This window comes from Amphiprion ocellaris, chromosome 4 (genome assembly GCF_022539595.1).
Source record: "Amphiprion ocellaris isolate individual 3 ecotype Okinawa chromosome 4, ASM2253959v1, whole genome shotgun sequence".
Classification (NCBI taxonomy): domain Eukaryota; kingdom Metazoa; phylum Chordata; class Actinopteri; family Pomacentridae; genus Amphiprion; species Amphiprion ocellaris.
Genome location: NC_072769.1, coordinates 31,049,113 through 31,071,828, shown reverse-complemented (window position 1 = coordinate 31,071,828; position 22,716 = coordinate 31,049,113). Strand labels below are relative to the sequence as shown.

General features: G+C 39.1%; 1 protein-coding gene across 4 annotated transcripts; it reads right to left on the bottom strand.

The window, feature by feature from the left end:
• Window positions 1–8,849: 8,849 nt before the first annotated feature.
• chrnb3a (cholinergic receptor nicotinic beta 3 subunit a) lies at window positions 8,850–22,297 on the bottom strand. 4 transcript variants are annotated; one of them, XM_023286158.3, is made up of 8 exons: window positions 21,860–22,297; window positions 16,297–16,448; window positions 13,960–14,004; window positions 12,919–13,025; window positions 12,225–12,738; window positions 10,827–11,017; window positions 9,676–9,892; window positions 8,850–9,437 (listed from the first exon to the last, which is right to left on the bottom strand). In XM_023286158.3, exons 1-8 carry the CDS (start codon window positions 21,933–21,935, stop codon window positions 9,306–9,308), a joined length of 1,434 nt encoding a protein of 477 aa, XP_023141926.2. In that variant the 5' UTR covers window positions 21,936–22,297; the 3' UTR covers window positions 8,850–9,305. The 4 variants fall into 4 exon arrangements, with proteins under 4 accessions (XP_023141926.2, XP_023141925.2, XP_035811300.2 ...); XM_023286157.3 differs by having other exon boundaries at window positions 12,919–13,028; window positions 21,860–22,296; XM_035955407.2 differs by lacking the exon at window positions 16,297–16,448 and having other exon boundaries at window positions 12,919–13,028.
• Window positions 22,298–22,716: the final 419 nt, after the last annotated feature.

Below are 22,716 nucleotides of genomic sequence, written 5' to 3'. Positions count from 1 at the left end.
ATCCTCCGCTTTATGGACAGTGACTAATGGAACACGCGTAATCTCGACGCGCAAACATCTCCAACAGAGGGCGACATGCCCCGCCCCCTAAACTTTGGAAAACTTTTTTTTTAAACTCATGTAAATGTTTCATTGAAAAATTGTTTCAAATCGACCCTGATTTCATTTCTTTCATCCTTTTTTGAATGAGTTACCATGATCTACCCATCAGCCTAAACTTGGATCCTCCTCCTCACATCTCCTTCTGCAGACGGGAAGGATGAATCTGATATAAACTGAGCAGAAATACGTTTAAAAGAAAAAAAAATCCCTTCAAAACTGCAGATAAAGAGAGTGATTCCCCCTGTCTGCAGTGTTCCTTTAGGGAACTTTCCACTTTTAAACTGTTCTCAGTTTTGTCACTTTTTACATATTCACTTCCTGCATCTCCTACTCTTCCCTACTTGCAACTTTGACCTCTTTTGCAACAAGAGCGAAGCACTGACAGAAAACACTTTTATACGAAACCTTCACTCATTTTTCTGTCAAACTGTCACAGTTGCATGGAAAGAAGTCACCTTTGTAGAATGAGTATGGAAATTTAAAGTCCTGACTCTTGCCAATAATAACTCCATAGCACTACTTATTACACTGTTTATTTAGTGTTAGAAGATCATGTCACACCTAGAAAATCTCTGAACAGATTTTGAGTGCGACGATGCAGCTTTTGCTGATTATTATCTGATATAATTATAAATAAGGTATCATTTATTTTGTAAAGCCTGCATGTTTCATGGACCCTGGTTAGTTCCTTTTAACAGCTTTGAGCTTTTACTTTGAAAATATAGCCCAGTTATCAGTCAGCCAATCAGCTGTGAGTCACTGGTTGCTTGCAGTGAGCAGAGCAGAGAGAGGAGCAGACAATGGATTAGACCATCGAACAAATGGTCACAGTCCTATAGAAAAAATAGAGCTACAGGCTTCCAAAGATGACTGGGTTTTAGGTGTGTGTGTGTGTGTGTGTGTGTGGGTGTGGGTGTGTGTGGGTGTGTGTGTGTGTGTGTGTGTGTGTGTGTGGGTGTGTGGGTGTGTAGGTGTGTGTGGGTGTGTGGGTGTGTAGGTGTGTGTGTGTGACAAAGACACATGTTTTAATGATTCCATTATAGAAAGAGTTTAAGGAATCGATGGAACTCACGTACGATCTTTTCAAGTCTATGGAAGCTTTTGTTTACTGTATCTACACCATTAAATATATGTCAAACATATGAAAATTTGGCAAACAAATTACACAAAACTGCACAGCAAGTCTCCTCCAACCAAAGTTCATGTCTACAAAATGACGTCCGAAAATGAAAAATATACCCATATTAAAATATATATTTTTCGTAGTTATATTTAAATATTTGGAGAACCTTCAGAACTTGGTTCTACTTGGATTGGACTATCGAGCATTATTTTTGTCTTTGTGGTACGTGTCATACCTGCTCAATCAGTGAAAATTTCACGCTTTTGTCATTAATAATTCCTGAGATACTGTCATTCAAACATAGGCTCAAATTGCAATGCACAAGAAAGTGTGCTAAAAGAGGGTGGAGGGGCAATACTGAAAAACACACGCACACATTATCTCAGAAAGCATTCCATATATCATTCTAAAATTTCACTAACATATTTATAAATATTTAGATTTTATGCCATGCTACTGAGAAGTAGCAGTGTGAAAATGCGTGAAGCAATTAGTAAAGATATTACTTTGCAGAACTTTGGTCTGTCTTCAGTGTGTGACTAGCATCATTACGTAAAAAGGTTGAGCTCTACTCTTTCTTGAATTATGTATTTAAACACATTTCTCCCAAAACATAATTGAGAAAGCAGTTTAGTTCTGTAGGAATGTGATTTTGTGGAGACTGGGTAAGCTGGTCTGCATTAAAAAGTTTCCAGTCCAACACCTGTGCCATTCAATACAATGACTCTCCCATAAATTCTATTGATGAAATTGATGTTATGGTGGCTCTGATTTTAACAGGGTTAAAGGTTTCTGAAAGCTATAATAGATGGCACAGAATCTATTCACAAAAGTACGAAATCGTGCTAAAAACTCAGATCTCTGAGGTAATAAGATGCTTATTGGAAACAGTGATAATATTTAATAATATAATGTACAGTGTGGAAAAACAATGATGAAACTTAGAATATTAACAAAACAAACAAAGTAATTTAAAAACATGCAGTGTATGTGCTGCAAAAATACCCAGCATGCAAAAAATTCCAATAAATTTGTATTGTAGAAATATAGTGTAAAAAACTGGGGATTTTTGTTTGTAAAAGTAATTTTTAAAAAAATTCAGTGTCAACAAAAGTAAAAATAAAATGGATTGAAAAAAAATGTGCAGTATGAAAAATGTACAAAAAAAGTAAAATAAATAAACAGTGTATGTGCTGTAAAAATATCCAGTATGCAAAAAGTATAATCCTTTTTTAAAGGATTGTTTTAAGACATCTTTGGCAGGGGAAAGGTGGCCCTACCCTTAAATTGCAACTAAAACTTTTGTTTTGTACACACAAATTCCTTTGAGCTGATTCCCCCCATTTTTCTTTGCATTTTTAAAAGATTTTAGCATCAGACCCAACATTTTATATTATTTCATATGTTGCTCTACTGACTTCTCAGCCTCTCTTTGCAGCAGCAGTACAGATGATGAATTGAGTTAGATGAACACAATTTCATGTTAGCATGCACCACTGAATGCATCTTTAATCAGCGTGGCAGCCGTCCAGTGAGGTGAATTGTGGTGCATGTGGCCAACTGTTAAAGCATATTGCATCACATAATTACCTCTAACAAGACGTTTGCTTGAGCTTTAGTGTGGTGCTGTCAGCAGGAGGAACAACATCTTTAGGGTACGGAGGCAACACACCTTGAGCAGCCGTGACATGAGACGGAGTGCTATTGCGGGTTTTGCGTGTGTGGGGGAGCTTGTGTGCAGCCTAATTAGCCTATATGTAGACATTTCAAGTTGTTGTTTGGTGTGATTTGCTCATGATCTGCTTCCTCATTCTTTAGCCTACTCATTTATGTCACCCTTTCCTTCTTCTTTGGATCTCATCTTTTGTCATCCTCTCCCACATCCATTTACTCACCATCACTTTTCTGCAGTTTTCTGCTTGTTTTTATCCTTTATCCATCTGCCACACCAACTCAGTCCCTGTTGATCTTGGCCTTTCTTCTCTTCCTCTACAGCTTTCCATCTCTCCTCTGTCTTTTTCTGCTTCACTTCATCTGTTTTCTGTACTCTTACAGCTCTGCCTTTGAGCATAAAATACAGTGATGTCCTCAGCCCTTTACAAGAGAGCCTGGAGCGTTTCTCTTGCTCTCACTATCTATCACTCCCCCTTCTCCAGTTTTACTGCATCCTCAGTGTATAAACTCCCTCTGGCTTCAGTCTGGACACAGTGCCATACATGTATGTAGACTGCCATCAGCTCACATTAAATAAGTGTCCTTTTGGCTGAGCCTGCAGGGATAGTTGGTTCTGTGTGTATATTTGTGAGAGAGTTTGTGTGTTTTTATGTGGGGTTTTTTTTATGTGTGTACCTGTTTATTCACAGTGCAGTCCTGTGCATGTGAATTCTAGTCCAACCTGAAGAGATCCCTGCCTCCCTTTATCACACATAAACAGCAAAGCAGCCTTGAGTGTATGCCATAAATACCGAAAACATATAAACACCTCTTACAGAATCATCAACCACAAGGCTGGAAATGAGATTTTGGTTTGGGCTTGTACCACAGTATGTGCTAGGTAGGGAATACTTCACTATGTTTTTATATATATATATATATATATATATATATATATATATATATATATATTTTTTTTTTTTTAAGTCTTATGTATATGTATGATAAGAGAAAAGACTTGAGTGCAGCTACTGTCAATGAAAAATTTAAAGCAGATGACAATGTGAAGACAATGTGACAGGGTTTGTTAAGTGTGATGAACCGACAGAGAATTACTGCATGGAGCTGTAGCTCCCTCGACTTCATGGAGCTCGATAGCACATTTTCAGCTCAGTGTTGAACTTCTGACTTACAACTTCCCTCTTATAGTTTAGTCTCACCACTTTTACAGGTTAGGCTATCAGGGAAATGTTTCAAGTCGTAGCAAAATGTCTGCAAATTTCACCTCCAAACTGTGGTGCAACACCATTAGCAAGTAGCTCGGCAACATAGTTCAGCATTTAGCAGCTAAAGAAACAAATATTTGCCTCAAGAGCTGGCAGGTGTCAAGAATTAAAAATAACTGTTTGCTAACAAGATCATCATATCAGCCAAAATGGTGTCGATATGTCAATGCCGGTTCTCAGCTTGTTTCTGCTGGTCCTAAGTGGCCAAAAAAATGTTTTTGCCGATTTTAAATGGAATTTTGAATCTCATTCAACTGGTTGATGAATGTGATAAATACTGCACAAATTGATTTTAGTTACTGTAAGGCAAAGTAGCAGTTATCAAATACTGTACTGCTGCTTGGCAGACTCAAAGAAGTAACTTTAGCATTCATTTGGAGTTGGGTTTTTTTTTTTGTTGTTGTTTTTTGCCAATTAATGAATGTTAGTCCACTAGCCATTCCTCTTTAACCTCTCTATGGTCTCCACCAACTAGGGCTGAAGATTTAATAAAAATATTATCATAATATGACCAAGTGCAATAACTAAATTGCATAAGCTGCATTTTTTTTCTTTGGAATAAAAATAAGATGTGCCACAGCATATATGATGCAAATTAAGCTGTGGCTCTACATTTTCCGCATGTAAGGGAGAACACTTGTTTTGTACAGATACTAGCAAAAATCACACTGGCTTTATTTTAATATTTGCTTCAGCGAAAAAAAAAATCACAATATTAGAGGATATTTTAGCATACGGTTCATCTTTCCAGCATTTCCTTTTTGTTTCTGGGTACATACGATAGATTATGTGCTTTTTTTGTTGTTTTTTCGCTGAGAACAGCTGTGTGCTACAGCTGGACATGTGGTTTAAATTGGTCTTAAAGAACCATAATAGTAGAGATACCTTACATTCAAACTTTATTATTCCTTAAAGGCAAACTAATGAGGTGAAATATGCTGAAATGCTCTGCAAAATGCTCTGGTGATTTATCTTCACAATATATAGTAAATGTATTGATTAATGCAAAAATTCAGTGCTAACATACACAGCGCTCTTTTCATGAATGCAGCTTTTCAATGTGACCTTCATCATATCTACCATATTTACTCAGGAGTGGATGTCATCTTGGGTTAATAGCCATAACCATTAACAGGCAATGCAGCCTCTCGCTGTGGAACCAGAGCTAATCTTTCTTCAGAAACCTCTTCAGTTGCCTTTTTGACTTGTCTCATTTCTCTGTACATTTCCTTATTTTCACTTGTCATCTGCGAACACAAAACATTAACACTCTTCACTCAGACTGTCTAGTCTTATGGCAGAACACGTAAAAGGTAAAGGTCACGTCCAGTTAGGGCTATGTTTTCTTTGAAAGGCAGGATCACACCTTCAGATGCAGAGGCAGAGTTGAGTAATAGAGTATGTTTTATGGCACCTGCAATAGCCTTTTCACTGTACTGTAGTGCACCTGACAGTTTGACTCATGTAGTCACCAAGCTTATTCATACACATGTGCACATATACAAGCAGATGCAGTTTGTATATGTGATGTTGTAATGGATAACGCAGGTGAGATGCAATCATTTTACTGCTTTTGTCACGCTTGCAGCTCAGTCAGCATGTGGATGCATGATCAGATCGTTCCCAGAACTTGCGCCCGCATAGCCGGGACCCTGCTGTGTAATTTCCCCTGTGATGTACAACCTGGAGTGGTTTCATTAAGCATGCATGTGAGACTAACCTTGTAGAGAATTTGTGTTTCAGCCTTTCCATTCAGATGAGCTTCGGTTCACAGCAGTGATAACAGATGTGAAGCAGAAAATTGAGTCTTCCTATACATGCCCAGAAATTCCCCAAGGTGCCCCCATGATCACCTTTTCAATCTGTTCTTGTTCATTGCTGCTGGAATTGTATGTCAGTGTCACAGAAAATAATCTCGGCACATCTTCTGTCAGTACTAAACAAACCAGAAACCAAACACTGCATGGCTGTTGTTCAGCATGAGCTTTGATAGAATAATTTTAAGCCGATCTCTCAGTGAAGTAGTGCCATGACTTTAAATTGAGTTAAAATGTCTGACACATAAAGTCAGGTCGGTCAGGATTTTGATTTATACAGTCATATCTGATTTAGCAGTGCATTTTCAGTCAGGTGGAACAAACTCAGTTCAAATCCCTATGAATAAAAAAATACTGCCAGCAATCTTTACTGAGTTTTAGCGGCTTATGTCCCCAGATGTATATCAGCAGTTTGTTTTATATCCTACAGGCATTTTTATTACTATTTGCCACATTATTGGCATGGCTTTCGCAATAGCAATGTCTGTTTGCCTGTCGCTCTGCTGGTTAATTCACAACTTTGATCCAGGCTGTAATATCTAAATAACTATTGGATGAATTTGCTAGGAAATTTTGTTCATACATTTGTGGTCCCGAGAGGATGAATAATGACTTTCATCCATGGCCATGCCACAAAATTTGATGCAGATATTCATGGTGCTTCTCGAAGTGAATTCTAATAAACTTGCAAACCAATTAGCCCTTAATCTAGCAAAACCACTGCTGCAAAATCTGACTTGTATCACATTTTTGGTTTATGACAACGAAACAAAACAAAAATCCTCAAAACTGAAGATACCAATTAGCAAGAAGAGTTTCAGTTTTGCGAAACAAGTACCTGTATGCAAGTAGTTGTTACACATATTTTCAGTGTGTCTAAATTGCAATAAATAAATAAATAGTTCCAGATGAAAACATTAGGAATAAGGTGACTGTAACCTTCGGCCAAAATGCATGCAATGTCACATACATTCTTCATATTTAGGGTGTGGTAGATGCAAATGGAATATGGATGTGATTACCCAGAAAAGGGGGTGTGACATACTTGCAAAATGTTTGTTTCAAGAAGCTGAATGACATTTGCATAATAGTAGTGGATAGAAAGGGGCATTGATTTACATTTTCCTTTGTATATTTTTGTAAAATATACTCTAAATTTGAATGAAAACATAGTCCACCTCGCAGTTGTGCCTACGTACTAGGCAGAGCTGCAGCCAGGCGCAATGCAGTTACTTTTATTAGATAAAAAATTAAATAATGTTATTTTTATTAAGTTTAGGGACGGGCTTTGGTTGTGGCTTCACTAGGTTTAATATGGAGAATGGCCTACAGCTTACTGTGTTTGAGATACAAATAACTGATTTTCATTTTTATACAATTTAGTTGTTTTAAATTATGAATTTCCCAGCAGCAGTAGTAGAAAGGTAACTACATGAAATATGTTTTTGGTGGAAAGAGGAATTCCCTTCAAAACATTTTGCGTGTCTCAAATTCAGTCACAGATTTTTCTCCATTCAAGGTCCTGCTTGTTTATTTGTATGGAATCCTGAGGGGCTTACACCCTCCTCTGTCAGTGTGTCTGTGTCACACACACACACACACACACACACACACACACACACACACACACACACACACACACACACACACACACACACACACCTGTCGGCCTGAGTCAGATCCGTTTCTGTGAATAATAGAAGACTTGGCTGAGGTCAGACTGAACAAGTGCAGGAGAAACTGGGGAGCGACTTTCACTTAAGCATTCCAGCCATTTCTAATAAGTCAGAGAACACGTCTACCAAAAACTAGGCCAAAGCACACAACACTATGATATCACCAGGGACTGCCACTTGTAACAATATATGGTGGCGAAGTTAGAGCAGCTACCAACCAGAAGGCTGGTAGTAGAAAAGACAAACTGTGCCAGCTGGGAGAATAAGTGTGGGGGGAACTGAGTCACTGTCTGCTCTTGTAATTAGTTCTGATTACTACAGTTAGCAACCTGAAGGAAGCTTGAGTAGAGCTGATCAGAAGGGTGCTGACGATATAATGCTATATGACGTCCAACACCCCACTGCTGTTGTTACATTTGAGCTCACAGGCTTTCATTTGCTCTGTTAGCTGTTAATGAGTTTAACCTGTGCATGCTGTGAGTGAAGATGCATCATTTCCTGCCTTGCCATTGTAATAGGTTATGTGTAGTTGCTGAGTTTAATTCTCCATTTGAGCTCATGTATCATGTCTAAAAATAGTTTTTGGCAATATTATTTCTATGAATCAGAAGACATCATATGTTTTGTTGTGACAAAAACAAGTGTTTGCTGCCATTTGGTGGTGATATGGTGTTATTACAGCCAAAAACAAACCTAACTGGTTCTGGTTCACCCTATAACTTTTGTGTGCAGTAACAGCACTTAGTTACTCTCTAAGGTGTCCAATGGCAAGATTAAGGCCCCCTTATCCCTCCTTTTCTCAGGCTTTCTCTATAGTTTGTATTTGCTACTTGGAAATTAGCAGTTGGCGTTTTACCAAGTTTGTGGTGCTTGATTTCATTTAAAAGGATGCACCATGTGATCACAATCCACACCACAATGATGAAAACTTCTCATTTAATCCAGTGACAACCTCTACAAAACGGGAAGACAAGATTGATGCCAGTGGCTTTAAGATTCCTATCATTTTATTTCTCAAGTTTTTGTGGTGCAGGCAGCATTACCAAACGCATTTGCAGTAAGTCAGATTAACACAAACCCACTGAAACAAACTGAACCTGCAGTCTGTTGGCTCCCCTGACCATCTGGAGTTACAGCAGTAGCTGCTCGATTTGCCTGATTGTCATCATCAGGTTAGTCACAAAAACAGAACTGGGAAGCTGATTTCAGATTTATTTCAATTCTGATCATCAATACAGAACAGACAGAAGAGTACAGCTTCCTGGACAACATAGTGCATGTGACACACAGAACAACTCATTACTCATGGAGTGATATTGTGCATTTTTTTGCATGTATAATTAAAATGTCACAGTAATACAAACATGGATTTTCATATGATACACGCTACTTGAACCTGCTTATTGCTGTCACTCCTCAGCACCCTGTGCATGCCCCGTACTACAAGTTGCATCTACAACATCACTGTCATTACAGGCTGCAAATAAAACTGCAGGGAGGTAAAGGTCTGTCACACAAGCTTGTTTATACAATAGAAATATGTAGTGTGAATTTTTTATTGAGTTCTATCAATAAATCATAAATCAAACACAGTTTTGGAAAACAAGGATGAGCTTTTGGAGAGTATTTGTGAGTTTGTGTGCGTTCATTAAGGTGTGCTGAGGTACATCTGCAGCGCAGGGGTGAAGATTAGAATAGTTCCCAGTACTGAGACTGTGAGAAAGGCCCAAAGGAAAATCCTGTCCAACACCTGAGCCACGAATTTCCAGTCTTGTACCACCTGATGAGACAGACAGACAAAGTGAGAGACAGAAACAAAAAGTACACAAGTGTGGGTTTTTGTTAAATTCAAGCAATTTTTCAAAGCAAAAAACATCCCTCATTTAGTACACATGAACTACTTTGTGATGAAAATCTGTAGTTTTAGTGAGTAAAAGGCTGCAGGAATATAAAGAAATCCAAAGACAATGGAGGCGCATTTATCATATGCTGTCCTTCATGTCTGCCCACTCCCACACCTCTCGTATGAAGTGCTCCTTTTTGATGTGACGGCTGATGTAGCGAACTGAAGTTGTGGCTTTCTCCAGCATCGCCAGCCAGGCTTGGTTCTCATCCTCCTTCCCTCCCAGGGGGCCTCTCTGCTGACCGCCGCTATGACCAGGGGCCGCCCTCCTCCCCACTCCTCGACGGGGCTTCAGCTCTGGGCTGCGCATCTCAAAATCTGGGTAGTGGTATCTGGGGAAAATGGCGCTCGTCAAGTTCTTTGTTTAAAATTAATGTTCAATATGTAGCTTGTAAATTATCTTAGTGGAATTTGAAGGAAGAGTTTGACAATTTGGCTAATAACATTCACTATTTTACCGCTCAATAGTTTGATTAATTGAAGATTGAGACCATTCTCATGTCTGTACAGTAAAAACAAAAAGTTACTCGCAGGCTCCCTTAGTAAAAAAGGTTAACACGGGGGGGAACCAGATTAACTTGCAGCTCTAATCCTAATATATTACACATTATATTACTTCAGTTCAGTTTAAGGAATTTACAATTATGTCCATTAACCCTCTGAACTTGGTGCACCTTTTAAGCCACAAGTGACTCAATATTCACATGACAAAAAAGCATAGACTTTTGACTGAACTGGATTGAACTGCAGGCTGTGTTCACACGGAGCAGATTAGGGGCCAAACATGGAAGCAAATTAAAAATTCAAATAATTAAATATCAATAGTATGTGGAGCCACCAGCTTTTCCAGTGTTGATAACACCTGTGCTCACTTGAGAAAATGCTGTCCATGTTAATTCCATTTTTTTGCAATTTTCGTAAGATAAGAAATCAAAGAAATACAACTTCTTTTTTATGATTTATGGCATTATACCTGCCTCATATGGCATAAAAGACATTTCTGAGTTCTCTCCATTTTCTGACATGTTTGTGCTGTTTCCGTAGAGGTGAAGGACTTCATATTGTGGTGAAAAAATGCGCCCACATGGAGTGAAAATGTGACATTAGCATATAAATGTCCAGAAACTAGAGTTACAATGCCAATACTGCATGTCCACACAGTGAAAAATATTATGCCAGGCTGTCTGAATGTAGTATCAATCTTCTGCGGTAACTCTGGGAAAAAAAGAATAAAAATATCTTCAATCACAGCTACTCTTATGTTACCTGTCAGTGTGCCCCCTCATACACAGCAGTCTGGGCAGTCTCTGAAGAAAAAGGCTCTTTACCCAGGGGGCCATAGGGTGGTAGGTGGCAGAGGAGCGGTGGTGGACATTAATCACAAAGACTGTGACGATGATGGAGAAGGTGACAAAGATCATGATGAAGAGCAGGTACTCTCCAATCAGTGGGATCACCTGTAGATGTAAAAATGTGAAAGTTATTCAGTCACTTTGTTTACCACATCAACAACATTGCATATACGTATCGTCAGCTTCTGTAACACATATTACTGTGTGTATTCAATAGATCTGTTTTTACTGTCAGTAATCTAAATGATATATTGCCTGCATAAAAAACATCTTTCTTTCCTTCACTATTGCATGAGAGAAGATGATGTTCAGTTAGTAATGATTGCTTCATAGTTTGCAGTGTAGCATAATTTCATTCCCAGTGCTGGAATTTTCATTGACGTATGTACTCCAGTTAGGTTTGAAAGTTTCGAGACAGTTTAAATTCGTATTTTCCCCTTTATTCTGCTTTTTATTTCAGTCTTCCCACTACATCTACTCAAAGGCCCTGCAGACCAATGCAGCTTTTGAGGTCCAGTCAAACAACATAAGTGAAAGCATCAGCATAGGTGTGCTAAGGGTGTGCAGCATCTTCAAGAGGCAAAGTTAGTAATTACTTTGATTTACCATGTAAAACATACAATTAACTTTTCAAATATGGTGTTACCAGTACCAAAGTTATTGTAAGACTGCTCATGATTAAACATAGATGTAAATAAATTGGGATGTGAAATTTAAAGAAAAAATTGTGTTTTAAAAGGATAAAAGAGCATTTGTTATGCTTTTCAAACCAAATTGTTAAACCTCTATTATAACAGCACATGTATATACTAGTATATCATGTGTATATTTCTATATGTGCATATTTTACTTCAGGTGATTTATTGATGATACATTTTACAGTAGTATTTTTACTTTAACTCAAGTAAAATCTTTCACCACTGTCATCTAAAATAACATAATAGCATGTAATAACCCCCAAGAGAGACCTCAGGCAGAATTATGGCAGTATATTTAGGAAAGAAGCCAAATAGTGGACTAATGATGTAAAGTCAATGATCCTGGACAGTCATTGATGTTTTCAGCTCCAATTTCCGTGGAGTTCTATATTGGACTAAGATGTATCTGAAGTCAATAGCTCGTTAATTAGGCTGACACACAGTTGAAGCAGCAGGTAATTGAGAAGACTGTGGTTGTGATCTCTTTTAATTAGGGCATGCTGCAATTAAGATTACAATCAGGATAACTGAACACACACAAAAGCAGGGTGGCTGTGAAAAAATACAGAAGAAAGTTGAGAATGAATTATATCAAACCCTCATTGGCTACCAACCTTTGAGGACGAAGGGATGATTTCTTCTATGACCAACAGGAACACAGTGAGAGACACCAGTACTGAGGTGGAAAGTGACAGTTTCTCTCCTTCGTCTGATGGCAAATAGAACACCAGTACGGTCAGAAAGGACAGGCCGAGGCACGGGATGATGAGGAAAAGGGTGTAGAACAAGGGCAACCTCTTAAGGATGAAGGAGTACGTGATAAACGGGTACCAGTACACCCCATCCCTTCTGCTTCCCTTCACTCCCGTGGCATTGAGGATCTCCCATTCGCCATTGTCAAAGAAGTCTTTACGGTCCACGTAGTGATCCACCAAGACCAGGTCTACCATGTTTCCATCGTAAGTCCAAGAGCCAAACTTCATGGAGCAGTTCTGTCGGTCGAAGGGGAAGAAGGTGACGTCCATGGTGCAGGAGGACTTGTAGCTGGCAGGTGGAGTCCACGTAATGGTGCCATCCCAGCGCACTATGGCCTTGGTCATCAGGGAACCCTCAAAGCGACCATCCGCACTAAGAGAAAATGGAAGAGAAGAAGAAAGAAGCAGGAGGTACGATGTGACAGAACACACAGGAAGAGAATCAGGTGGGAGAGTCAGCAGTCAGGAAGAGCAAATTGATTTAGCTTACAAATGAGCTCCCAAAGTTACCACGCACTCAGACTGTGCTGCTAATGTGTGCTGTGTAACTCACTTTTCATACAGAACGATGTCAGGCAGCCAAATAGTCTCTGAAGGCACTCTGATGGAGGTGATACCCCCATAGTCATCCGGGTTCCACTTCAGCTTCACATCGACCCACTCCTTAAAAAAAAAAAAAAAAAACTATAATAATAACACATGATGAATAACCATGCATTTAGCATACAAGGCTGAAAAACACACAGTTTTCATTTCAGTACCATGGACAGCACCAGACCTCCTACTTTGTATTGCATAACTGTCCCCATTGTGCTTTTTGTCTTGTCCATGACCATATTTTTATGACATTGACCTAGATGGCTGCAATTTTCTGTGGGATTCACGCTTAAGCATCCCATCAGATGAATGTTTTTATTGAGTTTTTTGCCCACTGAAGCCAAAAAAATGGCTGCCTGACCAAGCTTTAGACTGCGGCTTAAAATGTTGTCCCCAGGAGAAATCAACAATCTAACATATATGTAGGATGTAACTGAAATCATAATATGGGAAGTACTACCAGGATATATGCTGAAATGACAACAAAAAGAAAACAAAGTAGAGGCAAATAGCAGTCTAAAGATATCCTTATCTGTTAAACATTACATGTTGCTTCAGCATATGTTATTTACAATGGCTAGTGATACAGTGTGCACACCTCTGTCTCTGGTGCTGCATTCATGTAGGATCAACTCCCAACTTCAGTGACCTCTGAAGCTTTCGCAAATAGTAAACTGAAAATTCAGCTTCACCATTGTGGGCACAAACTGAACCTCTCTTTATAATGTGCTTCTGGAAGTATGTGTAGATTGACAAATATTTACAATAGATTCAATCATGCATTAGTAAAGCCTCACTAAACCATAATATGTGACAGAGAACATTTTTTACATTGTCAAAAGAAGCCTGTTGCAAGTAATTTTTAGTATTTTATCAAACTGTTAAAACTGAGTGACATCAAAATTTACAAACTCAAAGGATTCACAGATATTGGAAAAGAAAGTTGTAAATGTAAAATGCAGTATTTGCAAATGATAAGGGTGTTATTCATCTTTACCTGCCAGAGCCACACGTTTGTAGTCATCAGCTGGTTCTTTTCATCCTGCAAGAAAATTAAAAAATTTAGAAATCTGCTGACTGGGAATGATAAGAGAGGCTAATGAGGAGGTGAGGAGCAAACCAAAAGCGAGAGACAAAAAGTTGAGTGGCATGGAGGAAAGTATTTAAGCCTGAAAGAATTTTTTTTTTTTAAGTGGATTAATTGCTTCTGTTCCTTGCTACTTAGGAAGCACAGTGGAAAAACTTTCAGGGTTAAGTGCCTTGCTTCAGGGTATATCTATCACATTTATTGAGCAAAAAATTCAATATCATTGGCAAAACTAATATATAATAACCACATGAGTACAACTGTGTTGCTTTTCATTTAGCTCAATATGAAATATTGACATTTACTGTAACAATTGTGAGAGGCATGGAGAGAGAGAGGTGGAGGATTACAAAGACAAAGACATTGAACAGTTTTCATTGTACTGTAAGGTACAAGTAAGCTGGAGTAAAAAGTAAAAAAAATAGAGAATCAGGAAAATCTATGAAATACATTTGTTTGCTCATGGGAGGTTGTGAGACAAACCCGATTGATTTCTCTCTGGAAAATATTGATCTGAGGTGTTAACAGGGTGTAAATAATAGTAGTTTAGTTAGAATACCACAAGATGGCACTCTCATAAATGTTATTTCTGCATGGCAGGAATACCAATGTAAAATGCTGATGTAGTCCAAATGTTGCCCTCTGAGAAGCTGGAGCAAGTGGCTTTGTGAATGTATATGTGTGTCCTTGTGTAAATAATAAATGCAGTCTAGTTTCTCTTAGCCTGATGGCCTCATTACTTCCTCTGCTGCTTTGCAAGGCCACTCTCTTTTAACCTTTCCTTCTTTCTCTTTGTTTTTACTCTCCCTTCTGGTCCTTTAAATCCCTCATCTCCTCACCCTCCCCGTTGTTCATCCTCATTCTTCTGTCCTCAGCATATCATCTGTATAATACTTTCTCTTTGGACCTGCCCAAATGATTTTCTAAACAGGTGCTCTTACTGCATGCTTCAGTCCTACCTATATGTATTTATTTCCTAGATATAAACAATTCCTGCCAAATTCTATTCATAGACTATTGTGTATTACCTTGTTTACCTCTAAAAATAATCACTAGTCCATTTTGTGCTCTATATTTTCTTCCCTTAATAATTTGCAAGTGATAATAGTGAAGTTCACTTTCCTGCCAGAGAAATGCCCCCTCGGCTCTTCAAAAGAGTAAAGCTGGATTTTATTAACCATGTTACAGTATATAAGACAACATTACTTTCTGCACAGTTTCCTCAACATGTATAGTCAGCTGTGGAGCGAAGGACTGTGAAGGAAGCATTAGCGCCTCAATGTCTGGCTCCAGTTTGCTCGAAAATGTGATCAATGCAGAGGCAGTTTAAAATACTTTTATCTATCTGGTAATAATAATATACACAATGTATTGAAAGAACAGGGTTGGGGAACACTGAGGTCATGTTCTCATCAGTTTAGTTTAGTTTTTGTAGAAGTGTTGACTTAAGCAACATTTAATTTCTGACTTACAAAAGACGGCCTGAATTTTCCTCATTTCATTCTTCATCTGTCAGCCTAGCTAAAACCACAACAAAAGCTTTCAAGCTGAATACAAAAGTGACACAGGAATTCAAATAAGAAACTGTTTCATACTCACATAAATAACAACAACTTAGATATATCTTTTGCTGAGAATAAACCTGGTCTAGTCTGACTCACCGGATGTACGATGCAGATATAAGTCTGCTATTAGCTGCTCATTTCTGTCAGTTTTGTCCTTCCCTTTTGCTGCTCTGTTATTTTTTTCTGCACTCATCTCCCTGTGCACAAATGTGTAACCAAAACATTTCCAGCATCACTATTTTGAGGAAACACTGAAGCCATATTCTTCACTTAGGTACATGCTGATTGTGATTGGTTTAAAGAAATACAAACATACCAGGGCTTTCCCCATTCTCTGTAGCATGATGTTAGTGAAGTGCAGCCAGACAATAATTCAGGCCTAACATTAATTCAGTCCCACTTTGTAAGCAATTGTTTATAAATTCAATTGTAGCAAAAGCACACACGGTGGCCTTAATGAAGGCAACAGATTTGAAAATACACATAACCAACTATGATAAATTTCACAGAGGTGTTATTCATGCAGGTGTTTGTGTTCCCATGTGTACTCCTGAAAAATTAGGACAGAGCATGCTCGTGCCTTGCTTTGCATACATTTGCAAATACAACCTAGAAGACCCGTTCCCTGTAATTTCTATGCAGTACTTCTGTGTATTTGTGAATGTGCGTGTTCTTTCCTCACCACATCAACCAGCTGTGAGATCTTTAGTCCAAAGCGTACAGTGATGGTGTCATTGGCGTGCTGGACAGGGCGCACCCACTTCTGGTAGCCCCTGAACAGGTTCCTCAGCAAGGAATCCTCCAACTCAGCCAGCGACACAAAGTCCTCCTGGGCTGGAAGGAGCATGACAATAAAAAAAAAGAAAAAGAGATCTTGGGGCAGTGTGCTTAAGATGATCATAGATATGGATATGATTGAGCAGTGCTGAAAAAGGTAGTTACACAACAAAAACTGCTCTACAGAAAATGTATATTCATTACATGTTTACGAAAGTAAATACCTAAATAGTTGTCTACACTACTGAGTTTTTTCAGTGGCTTTCTGTTTTTCTCTGCTAACATGCTGCTGTGTGTGATGGAAAAGATATGCTTCTGTTTCAGTCAATAGACCGATCCACACAGATGACACAATGGCTCATGTACTAGTCATTCTTTAGCTGAAGTGTAGTTTTGCATTTTAAGCCGTTAAATTATTTTTTTTTCTTTTATGCACATCTAGTGTCACAGTGATTATGTGCTGGACTCAAAGCTGCCAGAATGCAGGTGGCTAACAGCCAGCAATTTGCCACTGTACACTAAGCGGGAACTGAAGCTGTTGCTGCTTATAAAGTTGATGTTAATTCCACATCTCTGATCTCTGTAGTTTTCTAGACTGCTCTGATAACATGTTGCTTTTGGCAATTGGCAATAAACCGAACAGTAAATTATTTAAAATCCAGATTCTGGAGTTTGATATAAAGTTTAGGGATCGGCAGAGATACTACTATTAATCCTAAAAAGAATCCAAAAGTTTAAACCAAATTTCTTGTCCAGTGAGTAACTCCAAAACCATAAATGTCAACTTCATGGGCACAGTCACAGAAATTCAGACATATTGAGCACGTTACCTCTGAATTAATTATGTCTTTGCAAAATTTTGTGCTAGCCCATCTTGTAGATGTAGATATATCACTGCTCAAGTGAAAGCTTGTTCTGGTACCATGAATATGTTATGGTAATCTATCCAGTAGATTGCCATAACATTTGAGCCGAACTTCTCAAATTGGAGGGTTTGCTGATTTTCCTTGTTTTTCTCCCTGTAAACTGAATTTGTTTAGGGACTGTTTAGTAAACAAAACTTGCCATTTAAGGACATTATATTGTACTCAGAGAAACTGTGATCGAAGTTTTCTGTATTCTATGCATGACCATTTATTTTAAATTTTCTAAATTACATTACTATATTCATAAAACAAATTACTCAAAAATAGAATTAGTTGCAGCTGTAGTGAGGTGTTTGTTTAGCTCACATGAACGTGGCATTCATGTGTACCGACAGGTCTGCACATAAATGTCATCCTCTTCCAATTGGTAAATGTTTCAGAACATCCAAAAAGTTATGCATGAGCAAAGTGAACTATCTCTCATGAGTCTCAAAAGCAAGTGGGAAGAAAAATTAAGTGAGGGTTTTAGAGTCAGACACACACACACACACACACAGTCAACCTCAAACTGACAGCTGGTCATGGCCGAGCGAATGCATCTAAGCTCCCAAGGCTGACAAAATGATCATGCTGACATGATCACCTCAGACAGAACAATTGCCAGGGGAGACAAACTGAGCTCAGAGCGCTATGTGCAGTCAGGCACAAGACATAATAGTCAGTTAAAGAGTGACGTTCATGTTGCGCTGGAAACAGTAGGATGAAGGAACAGTGCTTTCACTTCACCAGCCGCCATTCATTTGCAAACAGCTGAGAGATATGAGCTCTCTCAGACAGACAGTTAAAGAGAAGACCAGGGAAAATTATAATGTGAAATGAAGTTTGGTTCAACTTCACTGATCAGCTGAAAATACACAACATATATGGGTGTGAAACATAGACTGAATAGAGAAAGGTTTCTGTTGGTAAAAACAAAACGTATAGTCTATTAGTCAGACTTTTCAGGGACTATGTAGTGACTCAAAGTTTGAGTCTACTGATGTCAGAGTTGTTTATCAAGAGCTGAATGTCCTGGGACATTGTCCTTGAGCAAGAAACTGAAGCTCCTAACTGTTACTCCATGTATATAACTATGTAAATGATAGCAGCCTTCACTGAATGCTCAGAGCATTATGTGATATTTCTACTTAAGCTGCACACGAGAGCCTCACTAACTCAGTGGCTCTATCAGCTCTAAGCTCACAGCATTTGTCCGCACTTGGCCGATATTTGGCACAGCCTATGGTGGTGCAACAGAGACTGATAGACAGAAATGAGAAGTTCGAATCAGCAAACCTCTTAGAAATGAGAGAAATACAGCAGGGGAGTGGAGAGAGCTGATAAGAGAAGGAGTGAGACAGAGTGACCCAGAGCTATTCCCTCTAGTGTCCAAGACAGACAGAGTGAAGAGGAAGGGGAGAGGTCGGTACAGAAGGATACACTAACTGGGGCAAGGGGAGTGAGAACAGACAGCAAAACAGAATGCAAGGAGAAAACAAATTCCCATTTCAACTTGCATCTTAACACAGAGACACTGTAATGTGCAAAACCAATCTCTTACATCCTACTGAACATGCGGCATACATCAACTGATATTCCCTATTGTGCTGCTGTATTTTACTGGAGTTAGATATTAAATCACACAAAGAAGTGTGCAAAAAGTGACTTAACTGAAACCCTCTGCATAATAGTAGTATATGTCCATTAGCTAATATCAAGAAGAAACTGCAACCCATAAATGCCATATCGGGTTTGAGGTAATTCATAAACAATGTCACTATTGTACTGTTTTCTGACTAAAGCATAAAGACAAGTTGATTTGTCAACTGCAGAGCATTCTACTCCCTTTACTATGTGTCTTGGACACAATTCAAAATAAAAACAAAAAAACAACAGAAAATGTGCGTAATGACAGAAAACATTGAAAACACTGACACCCTCTTTTTTGCCTGTTTCAGTCTTCTCTCATTTCCTCTTGGGTGTGTTGGAATCAGAAGTTAAAGTACATGCCATGAGGCACATTACTTTCCATTGCATCAGATCTGCACTCAGTTTGTTAAGACTTGAAACAGGATATCAGTGTACTCAGTCAGCTGAATTCATCCATCTATTGTCTATATAGGAAGCAGCTCCATCTCAAGATCCTCATCAACAAAAACACAGGAGCCACACTACTCATACACAGCAGGAATGGATTCCTCTGTACCTCACAGAGATGCTGATTGACCCTGGGTGTGTGTTTGTATGTGTGTGTTTGTGTGCATTTGACTTAACAGAGGTGAAGGAGAAAGTATTGATTAGAATCAGCACTGTGATGGTTGGGGGATGGGATGGATTCTCTGTGGGGAAATTATGATGCATTAGTGTGTGTGTGCGTGTGCGTGCGTGCGTGCGTGCGTGCGTGCGTGCGTGCGTGCGTGCGTGCGTGCGTGCGTGCGTGCGTGCGTGCGTGCGTGTGTGTGTGCGTGTGTGTGTGATGGTGTCCACCATGGTCACACACTTTGAGTGTTTGTGTGAGAAACAAAGCCTTGCTGATGATTGATGGAGACACAGGGGTCACCCAGCATGTAAACATACACCCTACCTTCTTCTCAATCTGAAACACCCCATGGGCAGCACAGTGGAGTGATCACCTAGACACTGTTACCATCTGTTCACTGTGGAACAATAGCAAGATATACCACTGAGAAGGGTAATGGGACAGAGGAAAAACAGAAGGGAACCCATTTTTTGGTTACACATAAGTGCATATAAGTGACAATTTTACTTTGTATTTTTGTCTTTTTTATTGTAGTTTCGTTCTTTAACTCCTTTAAGTGTCACTGATTTCTAATGAGATGCTTCCAGACTACTGACAGTCGGGTGAAATGCAAGCTTGACATTCTTAGCTGTTGCCCAGCTCTTGTTTACCCATGATGCAATGAGACAGGTAGCCTCTGGGGAAGAGCCCCAGACTTTTCACAATGGTTAACCCCATTAGTCATAATGGCCTTGGGTATTTGAATGCACATGCCCAGCAGTCGTGTCAGAGACACGACATCACAGGACCAGAGGTGACCACATGTGTGCTGCATAGTACACAGACTACCTTCATAAACAGTAGACAGGACATCAAGGACAAACTGTGAACAGGTAATGGAACTGCCTTCACTAAAAATTAAAACTTATCAAGTTATAGGATTACCCTGAGTAACTGAAGACTTTCTTTTCAAAAGAAATGTTCCTATTGAAGTCTTAAGGTAATGCTTTCATGCTGCGAGTACCACAAAGGAAATTCCCTTTATCTCAATTGTATTGAATTGGTGGAATAAATCTGAAAGATGAATATACCAAAACATAGACAGATAAAATCCAAGATATCTGCATGACAGTAGCGGTGAATAAGTTGTTTTTCTTTTTTATAGGGGGAGAACCCATCTTTAAAAGTCCTTGCACATCATCTAATGCCAACTTTTTTTTTCCAAAAGGGATCATTAATCAACATTCCTTGGAGGAACCTCGATGTCAGTTTAAAATGTGATTCCTCAAGAACTTACTGTGGACTGACATTGGCACAGCTTCTTGGTCACTGAATGATAGTTAATCATTTTCCAAGCCCCACCATCTTCCTCTTATTCTCTATTTCCCTCTGTGTGTGTGTGTGTGTGTGTATATATATATATATATATATATATATATATATTAGAGTGCATTACAGATGATCAGATACCTTTACACATACACAGACATACATGCACAGTTGTGCATGACTTCAAAGGACATTGCATTGACTTACATTCATTTCCCATATACTTACTCTAAACTAAACTGTAAGTACTATTTCTCTAACCTTAACCCTACACCGATCTTAAAATCTATATGCTGCATGTTGTGACTTGGTTTTTGCCCCCCAACGGAAGCTGCGGCCCCTTAATGTGACTTCGTAAACACAAGTAGATCTCCACAACGTGAGTAACATCAGGACACAGACACACATTCACAAGGCAGAAAGAAGACAGCAGCTGGACCAAGTGACTGCTGTTTTGTAGCTCAGCACCACAATGACACAATATTTCCTTTTCATAACAAAGCCTCTGAGACATCCCCAAGTCACAGCTTTATTATGTAAGGGAATTCTTCATTCCCATTCTTTTCGATGTTTATTGTATTTTTATTGTCCTTCATTCTTCTCCTGAAGCCTGTTATAGAGCCCTTCCTCAGTCACACATCCCCAGGGGGGCGCTGCGCACTCACTCTTTAATAAATCATGAACGTGCTCCTCTCACCTGACCCCGTCATTTTGTCCTGCTCTCGTGCACGATTGAAAGTGCAATCACATATGAATTATACAATACGATCGCTTCTTTATAAAAACGTCAGCATTATTAGGGGGTTGGACGCAATATATTGTCCAATTAGTCTGAGTAATGAGGCTGCAGCGTGTTGAGATGTGTTTTCATCGCGCAACACGATTCTCAATCGGAGATGGATGAAAAAATAAATTCTGCAACCCAGGTCATTTTGTCCTTTGTTTTGCACAGATCAGAAGGTCCTGACAGTTGCACAGCTTCAACAGTTTCTTACCTTGCATAGTAGCCTTCTCCAGAGCCAGGCAGAGCCACAACACCGCAACCGCAAACTTCATGCTTCCTCCTGTCATCAATAAGACCGAACGGAGCTATCCACAGAGATGATCAAATCATTTCACTGTTCACACGGTTTTGCAGGATGCATCTCTTCAGCAGCCGAGTGGGACCTCCGGAGTATCACCGCTGTGATGTCCAGTTTTAATAAGGAAGGACAGCAGGTTGTTGGTGGCTTTGTATAACACGTACCGCCGTCACACTGCGGAGAAGCAGCTTCTCTGTGTGTGTGTTTTGTTTTTTTTTCTCTTCCTCCGGTTCTGTTGCTTGTTCGGTTTCCCTGCAACCTCTTCTTGTTTCGTGCGTCCCGGTGCAGAGATGGATCCTGCCGGAGCGGAGCCGGACTGAGGGCGGGACAGAGGAGGACTGGCCTGTTACAGAATGTGGAGGGAGGACAGATCTGGTCCCCGTCCAGAGAGGAATATATAAATAAATAAGTCAATTTAAAGAACAAATAAATAAATCAAATTTAAAAATCAATCCATATGGTAAAGGTCCACGGGTGCCCCTTGAGTAAGAACACACACACACATATGTGGTCAGACATATATATATATATATATATATATATATATATATATATATATATATATATATATATATATATATATATTAGATCAGATAAATTAGATCTGATAATATGTTATTTCATTTGTTACATTTCAGTTTTATTTGAGAATAACATTAGATACGTGCCTAAAGCAGAGTTCCAGTCTATAGCTGCTATGCTATGCTCTCTGCATTTCTTATTCAGCATCGATGAGGGTGTGGTCAGACATGACCAGAAATATGGTGTGG

What these genes read in the sequence shown, in the direction of transcription:
- chrnb3a (XM_023286157.3), bottom strand. Translation starts at nt 21,935, where the DNA reads ATGACAGGAGGAAGCATGAAGTTTGCGGTTGCGGTGTTGTGGCTCTGC. An exon ending in CAAACGTGTGGCTCTGGCAG is followed by an intron (nt 13,029 to 13,959) that starts GTAAAGATGAAT and finishes TTTTTTTTTAAG; the next exon opens with GAGTGGGTCGATGTGAAGCT. An exon ending in ATGAGGGGGCACACTGACAG is followed by an intron (nt 9,893 to 10,826) that starts GTAACATAAGAG and finishes CATTTTCCCCAG; the next exon opens with ATACCACTACCCAGATTTTG.